The 17,679-nt window shown below is 34.4% G+C and overlaps 1 protein-coding gene across 1 annotated transcript; it reads left to right on the forward strand.

Moving 5' to 3' along the window:
- The first annotated feature begins 4,533 nt into the window (after positions 1–4,533).
- On the forward strand, positions 4,534–11,145 carry RO60 (Ro60, Y RNA binding protein). The gene is made up of 8 exons (XM_082483388.1): positions 4,534–5,131; positions 5,634–5,854; positions 6,099–6,245; positions 7,695–7,832; positions 8,160–8,276; positions 9,013–9,126; positions 9,528–9,674; positions 10,935–11,145. Exons 1-8 carry the CDS (start codon positions 4,552–4,554, stop codon positions 11,085–11,087), a joined length of 1,617 nt encoding a protein of 538 aa, XP_082339514.1. The 5' UTR covers positions 4,534–4,551; the 3' UTR covers positions 11,088–11,145.
- Positions 11,146–17,679: the final 6,534 nt, after the last annotated feature.

Consider the following 17,679-nt stretch of genomic DNA (forward strand, 5'->3'; position numbering starts at 1 on the left):
GAAACTGGCAGCTAAACTCACAGGTGTTGGGGTATCAGCTTTAAATGCGTTTTCTATGCGATTTTGTTCTACGTCAGCTAAGCTACCTTTTCCCTCCAGTCAATAAATTTTTTAAGCAAATTCTATAGCAGGATTTTTTTTTTTTTTCCAGCGTGTGGTTCGTGTAGTCTGTTATCTCCTGTGCTGCCATCATACAGGTGATCGTGCCAGTTGTGATTTGGGAAACGTTCTCCTAGCATTCCTTTTTACACAGGGATGCTTATTTTCTGAAGTATGAGGACTTGTGGTGTTGCCAGAGCTGTGCTGTAGCGCAGGTGTGTTTTGTTGGCACCGTAGCTCAGTGTGATGGTTGTAGCCTTTCTGCTCAATAAACTAAAAAGCATTCTTTATAATCTTCAGTTTAATGCTTATATGAAAATTTGAGAGCAGAGTGGGAGAATGCAGTGTCTTATAGAATGAAGTGTATAGGGTTTTGAAGTATTTGAAGACAATTTGAAGTGTTTTTAAAATGTCAATGCATTTTTTTTCATGGAAGATCTGACTGGGTCAAAGTTTAATTCCATATGTTTTCACTACAAAGTTTGATTCATTATTGTTAACATAGCAGTTAAATTTAAGAACTGAAGTTACAACCTGCAGTTGTACTAAAGTTTTCTGCCTTTTTTTTTTTTTTACATATATACCTAAAACTTGTACTGTAAGACACTATTTCTTAGGAAAACTAAACTAGGGGTGAATTGTAAAACTTATAGAAAATAACCGAGGTTAATTTACAAACTCAATCATGTTACGGTACAGCAACATAAAGATACTGGCTTACCAATCAAGATGTAAGTGCTGTATAGGCTGTTTCAGACCAGTCAAAGCCATATTTTACTTACAGATTAACTTATATAGTATTTGGAATATATATTAAAAAAAAAAATCCCTTGGTGTGTTTTTCTCTTTCACTAATAATGGCGAGCAACCATGAATAGTAGTTCAGTGGTTTTCATTACAAAGTATGTAGTCTGTGACTTTCAAGGCTTTTCACGTTGCTGTTTGCATTCAAGTAGCTCAGAAATTGGAAATGATCATGGAACTAGGATATCCTTGATAACTCCTCCATGAGTGTTTGAAATTCAAGTTCACTGATGCAGCTCAGGAAATGAAGAGTAGAGTTATGGTAGAGCATATGCCAAGTGCGTATTTGCATTTATCCATTTGTGAGGATGAAAGTTGTCTGTGTTGTGCAGGTGTTAAAGGAGAAAATAAGCTTGAGGTCTGGGCAGAGGAGAAGGACTGGTTACAGTGAGGGAATAGCTTTGGGAGGTTGTGAGGTTAAGATATAAAACAGGAGTTAGAAATAGCCAACATGATTTAAATAGTTCGAAACTGAATACGTGCTTTTCCAGTAGATCCTGGCAAAGTTTAAATTTGATACTTCTGGTGTGACTGTTTAGTAGTGAAATTACTGGTTTGCATCAGCTATTGCAGATTTCAAGGGTAATTTTTAAAATACAATTTTATTTTAGAGAATTTACAATTCATATTAGGATCCAAAATATTATGTTGGTTTGAAACTCTTTTTAAATCCCTGTGATAGCAATAAGCCATTTGAGATAAGTCTGTTTTGTGTCCTAGATTGCGTAGTAGAAGGCATTAGTAACTATTAACGGTTTCAGAAGACTTGATGCAGGCATTTTTAATGGGATAAGTACTGCAGGTAATTCGTTCCATTGTGAAAAACTATGTTCCGTCTGACAAGACGACTTTGAGGGCTGAGTGAAAATGAAGCTTTATAAGAGGTGGAAATCATAACAGCATCTGTTTTTGTAGCTCATAGTATATTCCTAAGAAGGCAAATTAAAGACCTAAGCTTCAGAAAAACTAGAAGTGTACATCTGCAGCTATCTTTTAAAATATAAACATAGTCCATACAAAAGTAAACATAAAAATTATCCATTATTAACATGTGTAGGTTAGGTTTGTTATATAGTTTAATAGAGAAGTGCAGAAGGAGAATTTTTTTCTCTGATATTTAGCTCTTAAACTTCGTTAATATAGTACAATTAACATCACACTGCATATTCACATGTAACAATGAAGTAGTGAACCGTTTGCCTTTCAGGATGATACCTTTGATGGAAATACTGGGCATGTGTTACAGTATTTTCTAAATAAATCTAGATTTCAAACCAGATAAATATTATTTGTAATTTTAGAAACGTTATAATTACTTTATTTAGCTTTTGTTCCCATTCTCAGAGTGGTGATGACAATGGTAGCTATTTTTTACTAGTGATTATAAAACTGAGCATGTGGGGACAAGTGAAACTCTCCAAATGAGAATTAAAATAAAATTGACATATCAGATGGAAAAATGTAGGAAAAAACCTAAAATATTTAAATTAGTGCTAGTATTTCTTAATATCATCAGCAAAGTGAGATCATAAATGTTTTCTTTAACCAAAGGCACGGTCCTCCCAGTTCAGTTTAAGTCTCGGTAATCCATAGGTGACTGTTTTCCCATTAGTCTCATTTTAATGTAGTAATATTTATTATAGCAGGGGTATGAAAGACACAGCAAGAAATTATTCTCAAGATTTCATATATATGGAGATGCTGTTACTCTTCCATGATCCTTTATGTTTCCCATTCTTATTTTTGCTTCGAGATAATGGTGGCTTTCAGTATCTTTCCACATACCATTTTTTAATGATAAATTAATGGATGCTGACTGTGATTTTTTTGTTTCCATTTTGTATGTTTATTTGTATGTTTATTATGAAACATTATCTACGGTTTCATGAAACCAGCTAATTGAAGTGTGTTGAAATAAAATATATTTAGATGTTAAAACATGCTGATATGGTATTCATGCATTGCGAATACCACCCTTGTTATTTTCAGTGTATTTGCATGTTTCAGATGTCAGTGAAAAAGTCGCCTCAACCGTGATGTGTATTTAAATTGGTTTGGCAGGAAACGTGGTTAGAATATTTAAGCACTAAGAAAAATAACTGAGCACTGGTGCTCTGAATAATACCATGAAAGATATTTCTTAGTTAATTTTTAACTGAAACCTGCATTTTTAAACTAGGTACCAGCATATGGCTTCTATTTTTATGATTTATCAGCATATAGAATACAGTGGGAGCACTGATGATTATTTATTATTTAATTCAGGATGCAACAGCACATTACTGCAGTAGGCAAGAATGGATGAAGGGTACATTGCTAGTTGCTTGCAGAGAAAGGAAGATTCTGTGTCAAAGAAAAAGTAGGGAAGTTATTCGTGAGTCAGTGTGTTACCTAAACTGGGGGAAAAAAAATCTTTGTCTACATTAGTGACGTTTATTTGTGCTAGTTTATCCTGGCAAATCATAGAATCATGAAGCAAAATGACTTTTATCTTCAGTATCCCATCAAGCACGTCAAAAGTAGATATCTGCAATACTTAAAAATTCTTAAGTGGATTTCTTTGAAGTGTCATTTTTGTGTGCTTAGACTTTAGTATGTGCATATTTTAAGATACATATGCAGTTTGCAGTGGATTATTGGTTCTTTATTTTTTAAATAGGACCTCTTGGTGCTATTTAGTGTCTTTTTATTGTTTGGTGTGAGCTGAGAAAACTGAATTTATTGTTGTCACTTTTAATATTTTGGAGATAGTGATGATGATGAATTTTCTTCCCCTTACTCTGCTGATTTAATTTCACCTGCATTTATTTCCGTTTAAATGTTATGGCTTGAATTTTACCATGCTAGATGTTCTTCAAGTAGGAGCAGTGTTATTGCCTACAAATATTGCCTACAGCTGAACTCTCTTGCAACTCAAGAGTGTATAAATATAAAGACCTGAAAGGTCGTGAATTTTTGTGCTGGTTTTTGCTTCTTACTTTCAAATGTAAAGCAATATAGAATTTGTTTTTATGTCTGTGTTTTCTTGGATCTCACTTGAAACAGCAGACTATTTGAGCCTGTAATAAAGATAATTTTTTCTTGAGCTACTGTCAGTTGTTAAAAAGCTGTTGTTTAAGTCTCACTGGAAACCTGCCATATTTTAACTCTCTCAGTGTCTTCTGACTGAACAGTTTTCTAGTATTTTAGTTCTTTATTTTAGCATCATGTTTCTTCAGTTGGTCAGCATTACCAATTCTTCAGCTAAATAGAGTAAGGCAAGATCTGAGTTTTGAGCAATTTAGTATGCAATCCAAAAATCTACTGAAGAAAGTGGTGTAATATATTAATGGCAAAAGGGCAAAACACCAGCCATGTTTTCTGCGTGCCACTTATTTGGGTTGAGTAGTTTCTAAGTTGGTTTTAAGGAAATAACTTGTCACCATTGTAACTCAGAGATTTTTTTTTGTTTCTTTTCCCATAACTGATATGTATTATTGCACAGTTAGAGTATACTCTTACTAAATTTATGAAGGAAAAATTACAAGTGTACAGCTAAGATATACTTACTTTGCTAAGAAGTGACAAAAGAGTAGAGTCATCAGGTTTTCACAATAGTTATCAATAAACTTTACTGTTCTTTCAGCAGACCTCTTGGAAGTGTAAACAATGGAGGATGAGGAAAACCAAGTGCAACTCCCGAATGAAAAGCAGGTGCCGAACTCAGAAAGTGGTTATGTGTGGCATGTCACCGATATGAATCGACTGCAACGTTTCTTGTGTTTTGGTTCAGAAGGTGGTACTTACTACATCAAGGAGCAGAAGCTGGGCTTTGAAAATGCAGAAGCTTTAATAAGACTGATCGAAGAGGGTAGAGGTTGTGAAGTTGTTCAAGAAATAAAGACATTTAGTCAAGAAGGCAGAGCAGCAAAACAAGAGCCCCTGCTTTTTGCTCTTGCAATTTGCTCACAATGTTCTGATGCAAAAACGAAACATGCGGCATTCAAAGCAGTTCCTGAGGTGTGTTGCATACCAACCCATCTCTTTACTTTCATCCAATTTAAAAAAGATTTGAAGGAGGGCATGAAATGCGGCATGTGGGGTCGTGCACTGAGGAAAGCTGTTGCAGATTGGTACAATGGAAAGAATGGCATGGCTGTTGCTTTAGCAGTTACAAAATATAAACAAAGAAGTGGTTGGTCTCATAAAGATCTTCTGAGGTTGTCCCACCTAAAACCTGCCAGTGAAGGTAATAAATTTTTATTTACCTGAAAATACTGTGTTTTAAACTTTTTATATTTACTGTGGAACTATTTTGGAGACCCAAGTACCATTGTAGACTGATGATTTCTTAGTGATGGTGTTCTGTAAATTGTCTGTGAGTGGGCCTATCAGAAACTGACATGTTTATCTTCAAGGTAAACAGAGTTTGTTCTTTCTTTTTCTTCCTTATGTCAAGAGAAGATGAAATAACACAATTCCCTCAATTTGTTCCTGTTTGCTTACAAATGATGAAATAACACACTTTGTTACGTGGGAAGTTCTGTTGGTTTCAAATACATTAGGCTCCTTCCTTCTAAGGAGAATAATACAGTGGTTAAACTACTGCTCTAAGTTGTGTGTCGCTGACCTTTTTTGTAGCTCCGTGGCAGGTCTGAGAATTAAACCTGCTAACTCATTTGCTTGCTAGAAAGATAAATGCCGGTATAAAGACGGTAATCCTGCTTGGAAAATATTTTTCTTTTCAATAGGAACTGCTATAGTCACTAAATATATTACCAAAGGGTGGAAAGATGTCCAAGAGGCTTATAAAGACAAAGCAGTTTCTGCTGAGACTGAAAAACTCTTAAAGTATCTGGAGGCGGTGGAGAAAGTAAAACGTACAAAAGATGAATTGGAAGTTATTCACTTAATAGAAGAATATGGTCTAGTTAGAGAGCATCTCCTGACAAACCATCTGAAATCTAAGGAGGTAGGTAAACTTCATTAGGTTTGTATTCTCTTTAAGGTAATGCTTTTCAGTCTTAAGTCTAGATTTCCATAAATAGCCCTTATGCTGTTTTTCAAGTTATTTACCCAAGTAGCTAACTTGAAAGAATGAAGATCTTCATATAACCTGTACTTTTACTTTAAAATACAGTTATTTAATGTACAGATGTCAGTTCTTGTAGTTTGGGAATCTCATCTTTTTTTCCCTTCTCTTTCTTTGATCATAGGTTTGGAAGGCATTGCTGAAGGAAATGTCTATTTCTGTATTGTTGAGAAATTTGGGGAAGCTGACAGCAAATTCAGTGCTTGAACCACGAGGTTCGGAAGTGGCAACAGTATGTGAAAGACTAAGAAATGAGAAACTGCTAAAAAAGGTAAGAACTTTTTCATAATCAGTGCCAGCCTTTGTGTTTTTTAATCTTCCTAAGCTGTATTTCTTCATGCTACCTCTTTACAAAATAGAAGGGATGTTCTTTGGAGGAAATGTGTAGTTTATTCTTTTTTTAAAAAAACTGCGATGGAATACCTGCACCTTTATTTTAAAGCTTCTATTTATCATTTGTCATTTTATTGTTTTCCCCCTCTATTTCCGAAACTTTTCTACGAATTAAGGAGATTGACAGCTAGGATCTTCTCTAAAATTAGGGCTGTGGCAAGCTTTGCCTGTTGGGTTCATTTATTGCTTCTAAATCTTGTAATTTAGAATCAGCAATACAAGCTTAAAAAGTGAGTGGAAGTCACTTGTGTAGGATCCTAGGAAGTGAATGAAGAAACTAGCATAGCATCTGAGAGGAAAAAGAAGTTGGAACAACGAGACTTTCTCCTTTCAGATTGCTTTACTATCCATTAAAGAGGTAAGAAAATAAGAGGGGGGAAAAAAGGGTTCCCCAAAGGGAGAACAAATATTCAGGAATTTAATGGGAGATAGAGAAGACAAGTAGCTTTTACTAATAGTTTTGTGAGTTGGGGAGATTAAAATCAGGACACTTAACTTCTTCAAGACCGTAGTTGAATTGAGAACAACAGTAAGTCCCTTTTTTTTCCCATCCCATGGCTCTTCCCTTTCTCTGCTTTCTGCTTTAATCATACATAATTACTGAGGCACTGGAGAAGGGGGAGCAAAGCTGGTGGCACAATACCTTGATGGAAGACAGAAAATGGAGAGGCATTCAGATTTGCTGAAGTTTGCTGCTGGTAGTGAAATTCCCCTTGAGGAAAAAGGATAACAAAATGTTGATAAATCAGTAAAGCAAAAATGTGATTTGGAATCCTTTGTGTGCAGCAACCACTGATTTGGTTTATGTAGGGAAAGCAAAAAAAGAAGAAAGTGTTTGGACTGTCTTATAGTAAGAGGAAAATGAATGCTGTATTCTGAAATAGTTTTTGCCCAGTTTTACTGTATCTGATACAAAACTTTTAAGTTTGTTCTTTCCCAAGCTCAACTCCTTTCTCTTCAGCAGGAGAGGGACTTTCTTTTACTGTAAGCCTGTGATAGAAAATAGCATTGGGCAGTCATAGATAGAGCTGTGAAATTGCACCAAAATTCTGGTGATGGCATAAAATAGCATTTGGAATTCATTGGAGGATTCTGGAAAGGGAATGAGGTCTGTTACTGGTACCTGACAAGTATCTGTTCATACAACAGCTGTGTAAAGGCTGCATGAACTCTTCAAATTTAAAAAATGTAAAGTAACAATGTACTAACACAGAGATTTTTGTAGTAGGATCTTTTAGTTTTAGTTTGTTACCTTTTTTTTTTTCTTCTTTTTATTTTATGGAGTTCAGATTTTCAAAAACTTACTGTTGATTTCCCTTGCCTGTAGGCTAGAATACATCCATTCCATATTTTGGTTGCATTAGAAACCTATAAAGCTGGACATGGAAGCAGGGGGAAGCTTTGGTGGCGTCCTGATGAAGACATTTTAGAAGCTTTAGATGCCTCATTTTACAAAACTTTCAAGGTAATATAGTTCTTCAATTTGTTAATCTTTTTAAGAATTCTCTGTTTTCTGAAAGCTTATAAAATGATCAAGGAAGGTTTGTTGGGTGGATAACGATTTTGAAACTTTGTAACAAAAATATTAGGAATTGGTATTATATTAAACAAAGAATCAAAACTTCATTATATATTCAGCTTTTGGCAACATTATTGTCCTAATGTTACCCCAGAAAGAATGAAAAAAAAAAAAAACAACAACACTTTAGGGTTGAAAGCAGAAGGAAGAAGAAATTAATATATTAATGATGTGTACCTATTTTCTTTTTTTCTTTTTTCTTTTTGCTTTTAGACAGTTGAACCAACAGGAAAACGCTTCTTACTTGCAGTTGATGTCAGTGCATCAATGACACAAAAAGTTTTGGGCAGCGTGCTCAACGCCAGCACAGTTGCAGCAGCAATGTGTATGGTGAGGCATTAAACTTCTTTTACTTGTAGCTAGTTGCAGCTTGAGCTGCTCTTTTGATACAAAGGTGCTCTAAAGCTGATTAGAAATCAGAAGGAAACTTTTATATGTAATGTTTTCTGGGTATAGAAGATGTGACCTTGTGTCTCACTGGTAGACCAGATGCTTAAAGGCGCCAATCAAATTCAGAAAGATCAATTTGAGGCAGTCGTTTTCCAGTATGAATGAAAGTGGTCAAGACTGCTTTTTCACTTACCTTAGCTGAAAATACATGTTATTTTTTTTCAGAAGCATCCATAGAGTAATACAGAATGGATTAAGAAATTTGGGGATAATTCTTGTTTGCATTAGAGTTATCGATATAGCCTTTGTATCACAATCACTCCCCCTATAGAATTTATATTCTAAAAATTCTTGTGTATTTATATTACAGAGAAGTCGAACTTTTGTTGGTGTTTAAAAATATTTAGTGTTTTGTGTCAGAAAGCAGAGCAGAAATGTGGAAGTATCTTCAGTTATAGTAATAAGCGCAGTTATTTAGCTCTGATTGTTGCTACATTTATTTGTAGTAATATTACAGAATATTTAAAGTGTAGAGTGACACATTAGTGCACATGAGGAGCCATGGTGACTTAAATGCAAAAGAGTATCTAATGTTGTTTGGTAGGGAATGCCTCGATTCATACATTAAAAATTCTGAGTAATATAACTAAATTATTTTTGTGTTCCTCTTTCTCAGGTTGTAGCACGTACTGAGAAGGATTCCCATGTTGTTGCCTTTTCACATGAAATGGTCCCTTGCCCAGTGACGGCTGATATGACGTTACCTCAAGTATTAGTGAAAATGTATGAAGTATGTAAAAAAAAAAAAAAAAAAAAAAAAAAAGTCTCAACAGTTATATTGTGTTTTCTTTGTAATCAATTCTAGTACTGGGTTTAGTCTTTATCTGTACAGTAAAAGAGTGGAATTTTTTTCTCCCTTTTATTTAGAGTAAGTCCAGCAAATATCATTATTTCAGCTGCTGGGTATTAAGCATTGAAATTTAGAATGGCAGTGTTAGGTCAGAAGTTAGTTCAGAAAGAATGTTTAAAAAATCAAGCAAAAAAAAAACCCTGAAGAAAACTGAAATTAAATGAACTGTTGTTTAACAAAGAAGTGTGACAAAACACAAAGCTTGCATAAAAAATAATTTTTGCATGGTTTACTGATTTCTGTATTAATGTGTTCCATTTATATATTTTTTTTCTTTTAAGATTCCAATGGGTACCACTGATTGTTCCCTTCCAATGATATGGGCTCAAAAAACTCAGACAGCTGCTGATGTCTTCATTGTATTTACCGACAATGAGACCTTTGCTGGAAATACTCATCCTGCAACAGCTCTTAGAGAGTACAGAGAGGTAAATACGCTTCTGACTGTTTATAATTGATTAATACAGTATCAAATAAATACCAGTTCTAAAAAAGTTTTAGAGACTGAAGTAGGTGTGGCTTTTTTCAGTCAATAGTTATATATTGTTAAAGACTGATATATTTGGCAGTTAGGCAGAATTAGTGCATGTATTGCACTAATAGCAAGTATTTAAAATCACTGATTTGCTCAAAAGATTTGCAATTATCCTATCCTGATCGGTGTACTAAAATATCAATGAAAATTTGTTTGGTATTCAGGGAATATATGAATTTCTTCATACTATATATAATTGATTAAGTTTTTTATAGTTCTTACAGAATGAAATTAGGCTCACAGAATTAAATTTAACTTTGATGTCTGCAGTAGATACCAGAAAGTTTGAATGAAGTAATGAAAATAAGCCTGTAGGGAAGGTGTCAGTAGGATGAGGTGATAGTATCTTGTGAAGAAAGCTCACTATATTTTAAAGGGGCTACTGTAAGTTGTGCAGCTTCATAATTTTAAAATAGAACTAAGAAAAATACCTTCTCCAAGCCCATTGGTATTAGAAACTCTTATTGAATCAGCAAACAATCTTTTATGCTTTAAAGGAACTATTTTTTAGACTACAAAAAATACTCTTTGGCAAGCATGTATGTATAGACGTTAATTTTCATACCACGTACACCCAGTTGAAATTTAAACCAAAAATCTTTAACTTGCCCACTGTGTTTTAGTTTTCTTAGTTGAGATTCCTAAATTTGTTCTTTGAACAGAGTTCCTCTACTCTGGCCTTCATGCCACTTGCTTTGCTTTACCTTACAGGTTACTAACCTGCAAATTCAGCTCATTTAGCAGAATTGTCCAGGCCACAGTTGTATTTGCTCAACGAACATTTGGAAATCCTGGCCTGAGACAAAAACACACTCTTTGGCTCCTATTAGATAATTTGATAATTATTATTGAAAGTTTTCTGTCAGAGTGAACTGCAGAATAGCAATTGCAATGTTTGTGTTTGAAATAATCTGTGAATCTTAGTATTACAGAAAAGTTGTGCTAATATACATCATTGTAGTTATTTCCATTTATTTAAATATATCTACTGCAGGTTAAGTACAATGTTAACGGCAGTCTGCAATTCTGGTTATGGCATATCTAGTTACCATATCAGTGGTTTATGCAAGCAACATAGCAAGATTTGACCCTCTGGCGTGTTTAACTTACTGTATATGTGTTTTCTGATTATTTTTTTTCGTCCTTCCTCTAGAAAATGGGTATTCCCGCTAAATTGATTGTTTGTGGAATGACCTCAAATGGTTTTACGATCGCAGATCCAGATGACAGAGGCATGTTGGATATATGTGGCTTTGATACAGGAGCTTTGGATGTTATTCGAAACTTCACTTTGGATTTGATTTAATTTTCTAGACATCTGCTCTTCCCAGCGGGTCCATTGCTGGCAACAGACTTCACCCTGGGAATTCCCAGCCAAATATACTTTATTAGAATATGGCACATTATATACATATCAGAATGTTACCTTTTTGTGAAGGGAAAACAAGAAAAGCAGATGAGAAATCTCTTTTCTCTTTTTTCCTGTTGCACATAATTTAAAATAACAGCGGGAAGTATGCTAAAAGTAGCTACAGGGTTACACAGGACATAATTTAATTTCATTTATAACAGATCATAAATACTGAGAGATTTTTAATTTTCCCCCCGCCCCATTGCTGTGGAATGCTTGTTTGCAAGAATAGAGAAATTACTCTTAGTATGGGGCAGGAAACAAAAGCGCGTTTAGTATTTTTATTAATGTCAGTTTAACAGCAACTTCGTTGAAAGGGATTTTTCTTTGGGCTTTTTTTAATATTTGTATTTTAAACAAATTACTAAGGTTCAACAGTTTCCATTGTTACACTTCACATCTACAAAAGAAGTATTTTCTGGCATGTATGAGACCATGTGACTGTGACGCAGTATAAAAGTTACCCAGTGAAATTTTATACTGATATAACTGAAAGTGGAAGAGCTCATGCTAATCTTATTCTATCTAGATTATCATCTGGGTTTTCAGGAGTAAAGTGTAATTCTCTTTAGATAAATTGAGGGACAGTTTATGTACAATGCAGTTTCAGAAGCACTATTTTCGAAATAATACACTTTACAGGAAGTTCTAAGAAGTGTTTTTAGTAGAAAAAGACCTTGGAAATGGCTGGGAAGCCACAATCGGTCCATGTTATAACTTCAGGAAGCATCAGCACGCTTTCAGTGGGGAAGATCAACAAGTGCATGTGTCTTGGCCTGCTCTTGAAAGCTGAGTGGGAACAACCAGAAACAAAAAGCTACATTTTCTTCAAAAGAACGTATTCAATGGTACAGAAACAATCTTCCTAACAGGAGAGTATTTCATTTTTTTCAATCTTTTTGTAGATTAACGTTACTTCTGATTTCGTAAATTAATTCAAGCTAACATTTTTCAAAACTACCTCCAGTTTATAGTGACCAATTCTTAAAAACTTTTGCGAAATGTACAGTTGCCTCCATGTTCTCAAAATCTTGTTCAGGAAGTGATTGAAACTGGATTTATTTTTTTTTTTTTTTGTAGTCTGATAGTAAGAGTGTGAGTAAATAAGGAGAAAGCTAGTGAATATCTTATCACTTTGGAACAGGAATTGATAGCAATTCATGTGTATATATATTTAATTCTCTGTGTGTGGTTTTATGTATATGTGTATAGGGGGGAAGTTAAAAGATCTCTTTAGTAGATCACAGTCTTAGAAGGTGAGAAAGGTTTTTTAGTGATGCTTTTACAACTTCCTCTAAGACATATGTATGTCAGCCTCTTTTATGCTAATTCTGGCTGTTTTAAACAGTGAATTTGATGTTAATTTGAAAATAATTATGATTTATAAAAAAAAACCAGTTGTGATAAATGACATGCAAGACCATATTTTTCTGCCTAAACCCCAAGCTTTTAAATGTAAAATTCAAGTTCATAATATACTTTTGATACTTGTAACACTTTTCATTATGCCTCGTACATGTTGATTATAAATTCAAAGCTTGCATTATGTAGGAAGGATATCTTTTTGGTGCTAAAATGTGAGGTTACATGTTACTGAAGGTATTCTGCTACATACTTATACTCTACCTTAATGAATGAATCAAAACAGTGAGGGAAGACTTTTCTGACATTAAAACCGTGGCTCAAAGAACTGATGGTAGGAATGTTACCTTTTTGTGGACTTGAATGTAGTTACTTCGGAATTATCACTACTCTTATGATACAGCTCTGATAGAATGCTTGAAGAATACAGGACTGCCACCAGCTTGTCAGGTGACAATTAGAAAAAAACAAGTGTTCCTACAAAAGCTGAGACATAGCACTTTGAGTTTGAAAAAGAAAATAGCCATTTCTTGTGAAATATTTCTTAGCGCTTATAGTCTCCTTTCCTTTCTAAATAAACACCATGAATATGAGGAGTAAACTCATTTGCTCAATACATGTTAATAATTATTTCAAGTAAATGCACTGATGTTTTGGGGTTGGTTTTGGTAGTATTGTGTTTTAAATTACACAGTAGTCAAACATCTGATTAGGTGTTTTCCTCCTAAGCTAGAGATGTTGAAAGTAACTGATAGATAAGGATCTTTTGCAAGTACTTTTTCTTTTTTGAAGTAGTATTTGTGAAGTAATAGGAAATATTTTGGACTGAATATAAAATGAAAACTTAAACAAGTATTTCAAGTAACTTTGCGCAGTTAACTGCATACATTTACTGCAAGTAAAAGATTAGACTAGTTACTAACAGATTGAATGAACAGTTATAGTAGTGTTGCATCTTTGAAAGCAGTCCAGTTTAAAATACAATTCCTTGAACTAGAGTGTAAGTGAAGATGAACTTCTCAGTAGAACTTAGAGAAAAAGTAGCTCCCTGTATCTGTTGACACTGGACAGCTATGCGCCATCTTAAAGATAGTAAACCATGCTGGAGTACATAATATGCTTCTAAATACTTACCATACCTCTGTACTAAAAAATCTTGTTAGAACATTCTAAATGGTTTGGTTATCCCATGTAAAACTAGCACCAATGAGATCTTGTTATCTGCTCCTCCTTTAAGATTTTCACAGAGAGGGGAAACTGAAGTAACTGCCGACAGGTGAAGCTTTATAGTGTGTTGACCTTTGTTTCTACTGTTTTCTGTCTGACTTTGTTATTATCTTACAGTAAGGGGCATAGAGGAATAATGCTGCATATCCATTTTGCATAAACTGGATCTTTTCTATCTGCCCATATACTGAATTTTAGGGGACAGCATGGCTCGTTTGCCGTAACATAAATTTGTCCTGATTTTAGTCTTTAGTTATTAAAGTGGTAATTTCCAAAACAATACCTGGACATGTAAAGAGGCAATAATTACTGTAATGTTTTGTACAAAAAATAATTTTTGTACAAAAAATAATTAAGTGAGCTAAGACAAAGTTGCTAAACTTAAGCATTAGTTCAGTATACCGTTTCACCGAAGAGGAGACACTGACTCATTCAAGTTAATAGTGTTGTTTGCATTGGAGGAACACTTTGACCAACAAAACAAAAATGGGGCTATAATTGTGCGCTGCAGTTTACCAGTAAAAAATTGAACAGGGGCAAGTTTGAAGACAGTAAATTTTATTCAAAATGTGAATTAAAGAAAAAAGTCTAAATGCAGAGTGCAATTGTAGACTGGGTGGATGCAGGTTTCCTGATACCTAACAGAATTAATAGGCTTTCAGTTTGACTGCCATTTCACTGTGACCCCCTTAACAGTTCTTAAGTATTAGACTATTATGTCTAAGACTATCATGTTCAGGCACTTTAGCTTTAAGAAAGAAGAAAAGGTTACAAGGGTTGGAAACACAACAGAGGTAAAATATTCTTCTGTAATGAAAGGCTGTAAGAAGTAAACATCAAAGGTCCGGTTTCTTCATGCAAGGGGTACAATCAAGAATGTGGAGAGGGCAGAGGGCACTCAAAATTTCTTAAGAACCATGCAACGCATACATCAGCATTATGCAATAAATTGAATAAAGACAGTAATAATTCTGCCAAGAAATAGAATTTCATGTCAGGAATTTTAGACCTGTAGCAAGGAGGAGGAGAGTTTGGGAAGCTCGTAGAATTAGATTACAGGCAAAATATGGGGTCTTTACCTACACAGTCCTCTGTGTTTAAAAAAATAGAAGTTTAAAAGTAGGTGTAGATCTGAACTCAGCAGGGCCAGTCTAAGTGCCCACTATGTGAGGGCCATGAATAACTGGCCCTAAAATATCTTGCTGCTTAAAACCACTGTTAAACCTGTTTGTTAAACATAGATCGTTAGGGTGGTTGTGGTGTTCTTTTTCATGGTTGTTGTTTAATTGGGGCCCATAAATGGGTATGGGTTTAAAAGGGTATTCAGTGAAGTATATATTCTTGGCTTAAAAAATACACCAGCAGTTTTGGAAATGTATTTTAATAATGGCTCTGTCTGTAAAAACACTAGGAAAATATTTTTCTCCATTGCTAAATGCTGTGCTGCTTAACAACTCATAGCCACCATACCAGAAGCGTTAGGATTGGTTCCATGTATTTTGTTTCTTCTGTTACCTTTTTGCTTTGCCCTTCAAGTTCTCTGTTGTCTTTTTTCTCCTTTCCCCTGTCCTTGTCACCTCAGGCCTATACTTGACTCTCTTTTCACATACAAGCTCTTGTCCTTTCCTTTTTTTTTTTTTTGCCTCTGTTCTTCTTCTGCCTTCTTGCTGTCATTGAGCGTGCTAGCTTAGCTAAATAACTTATACCAGAACTGATGTCATAGTATTTATCTTAATTTTTAAAAACGGGATAATTTTTTTCATTCCTTTGTTTATATAAATCTCTTATAAAACATTTAATTTGCTGTATCTATCAGATTTTTCGTAAAAGTTTGTGTAAAGATCAGTGACAAAAGTATACTTTGCTTATTTACAAAAGTCCAACATCTGCCTGTGGATGGCTTTATTTTTATGAAGTGACTGCTTAAAATCGGTTTTCCAAATTTAAAGCTGTTTTCTAGAATTAGTTCAGTGGGTTGGAGCTTTCCATTCTGTTACATAGAATCAAGCTGCTGTTACATACAGAATTAGGGAAACAAATTAATATTCTGGAGAAACGGGCAGCTTCTTTACAGTATTGATTAGAGAAAATCTTAAAAGAATAGGATGTAGAAGTAAACCTAAGCAAAGAATCATTTGTCTCGCTTGTGCTTTTAATCTTTTTTCTAAGCATTTCATCAGTTTATTGGTTTATGTTGCTATTTGCATTGGTTCACAGTGGACAAACGTGCTGTAAGTAAGCTGTTTTAATGACTTTATTGCTGGAATGGTAGAGGTTTCATCTTACCATGATACAGTATAGCGTACTACATTGCTGAGTAAGAGTTATGGGGGGGGAAAGTTAAAACACTAGGACAGTGTACGTGCTGCTCCAAGAGCTAAGATTTAACGCTAGCTAATTTCAGCAGAAGGTATGGCGTCTTTAAATATGTGTGCTTACATTTGGATTTATAATTTTGATACTGTAATGCGTGGTTTCTTTAGGTATTCCTGCATTCTGAATTTAAGTTTAAATATATATATATTTGCATATATATATGTGGTATGTTGAAAACTTTTACAAATGCTTCATCGACCAATAATGGATATAAATAGCTGTTTTCCTAACCTTACCAGCTTAGAGTTAAGCACAACTAGTTACAAATGCAATGTCTTTTCTATTACATTCTCCTATAAAAGTGCAGTTCTACTCTTTAATTCTGTGTAAAGAAGCATCAAATGGGCACATTAACAGCTCTATCTGCTTAATTAACTTGGTATTTGTTTCCAGCTTCTCATGGTATTTAAGCTGGATGAGCAGGTATGTCTTCAGTGTAAGTACAGAATCTTGTAGTGCATCATTTTTAACTTTCAGATCCCAGGGCAAGCATTACTTTAAGATAAAAAGCTTTGTCCTGGAGACAATGCTAAGCAAAAAATATGGAAATTTTGAATGACTATTTTCGAGTCCCTCTTTTTTTTTTTTTTTTTTGTTCTTCCTAGAGTAGAACCACACTTTAACTGCCATATCATGTTTAAATAACTTAAACATAACATGGCTTTGTGCCATCCAATAATGAAGGCACTGTCTTGCTGCTACTTTCTATGAAATGATACAAAATTATTGAGAAACTATTTGGATGGGGAGCCTTAATATGGTTAAAAAGAAACATAATTAACCCTTTGAGTGCCTTAAGACATATCTTTAATAAACGGGCACACACTCGGATCTGCAGGCATACAGCATGTTTTCTCAACAGCTGGAATAGAATATTGCCTTCAGTGACAATGCCCTGGGATTTCTGACACTTAGAACTCAAAGGGTTATTTTAGACTACTGTTTGGGGACTTTTTTTTAAACAGGGAACAAAATGAAAAGTCTGAAAAATTCCTTTGCGTACTATTATTGTTATTTTTACATGATGGATTTACCAGCTTTCAGGTGGGAAATTATTGTTAATCTGAGAAAACATAACTGGCCTAAGAATTCTACACAGAGAAAAAAGAATACTTGGTTACCATTGTTATGTGCAAAATAAATTGCTTTATTAAGTATAAATTCAGGGAGACATGCACATTTGTGTGTATTTACCTTGGTAAGTGTGTCCTTCTAAACAAAATTTTAATAAGGCACTGGTGAAACTTGCAAAATACAGTAAACTGCAATAATAAAAATATAACTGAGGTCAGTGTGTTTTAATTAGCTCATTACACGTTAAAGATGCACAGTGCAGGCAACTGTATACTAAAGACTTTCTACATATGATGCAGTTTAAACTTTCCAAACCCGCATCACAGAAATGAAGCTGTCAAATTTACATGGTACTCTTACAGTCCTAGTTATCTGGAGTTGAAGAGAAACGTGATGCTTTTTTCCCTTAAGGGGGGAAAAAAGTAGTTTGGTGCATGCAGTGCTGAAA

The sequence above is a fragment of the Vanellus vanellus genome, assembly GCF_965231255.1.
Source record: "Vanellus vanellus genome assembly, chromosome: 5".
Classification (NCBI taxonomy): Eukaryota; Metazoa; Chordata; class Aves; order Charadriiformes; family Charadriidae; genus Vanellus; species Vanellus vanellus.

Excerpts from the sequence above, each read along its gene's own strand:
- RO60 (XM_082483388.1), top strand. The coding sequence starts at position 4,552 with ATGGAGGATGAGGAAAACCAAGTGCAACTCCCGAATGAAAAGCAGGTG. Across the intron at positions 5,132-5,633 it reads CCTAAAACCTGCCAGTGAAG|GAACTGCTATAGTCACTAAA; the intron begins GTAATAAATTTT and ends TCTTTTCAATAG. Across the intron at positions 9,675-10,934 it reads CTCTTAGAGAGTACAGAGAG|AAAATGGGTATTCCCGCTAA; the intron begins GTAAATACGCTT and ends TCCTTCCTCTAG.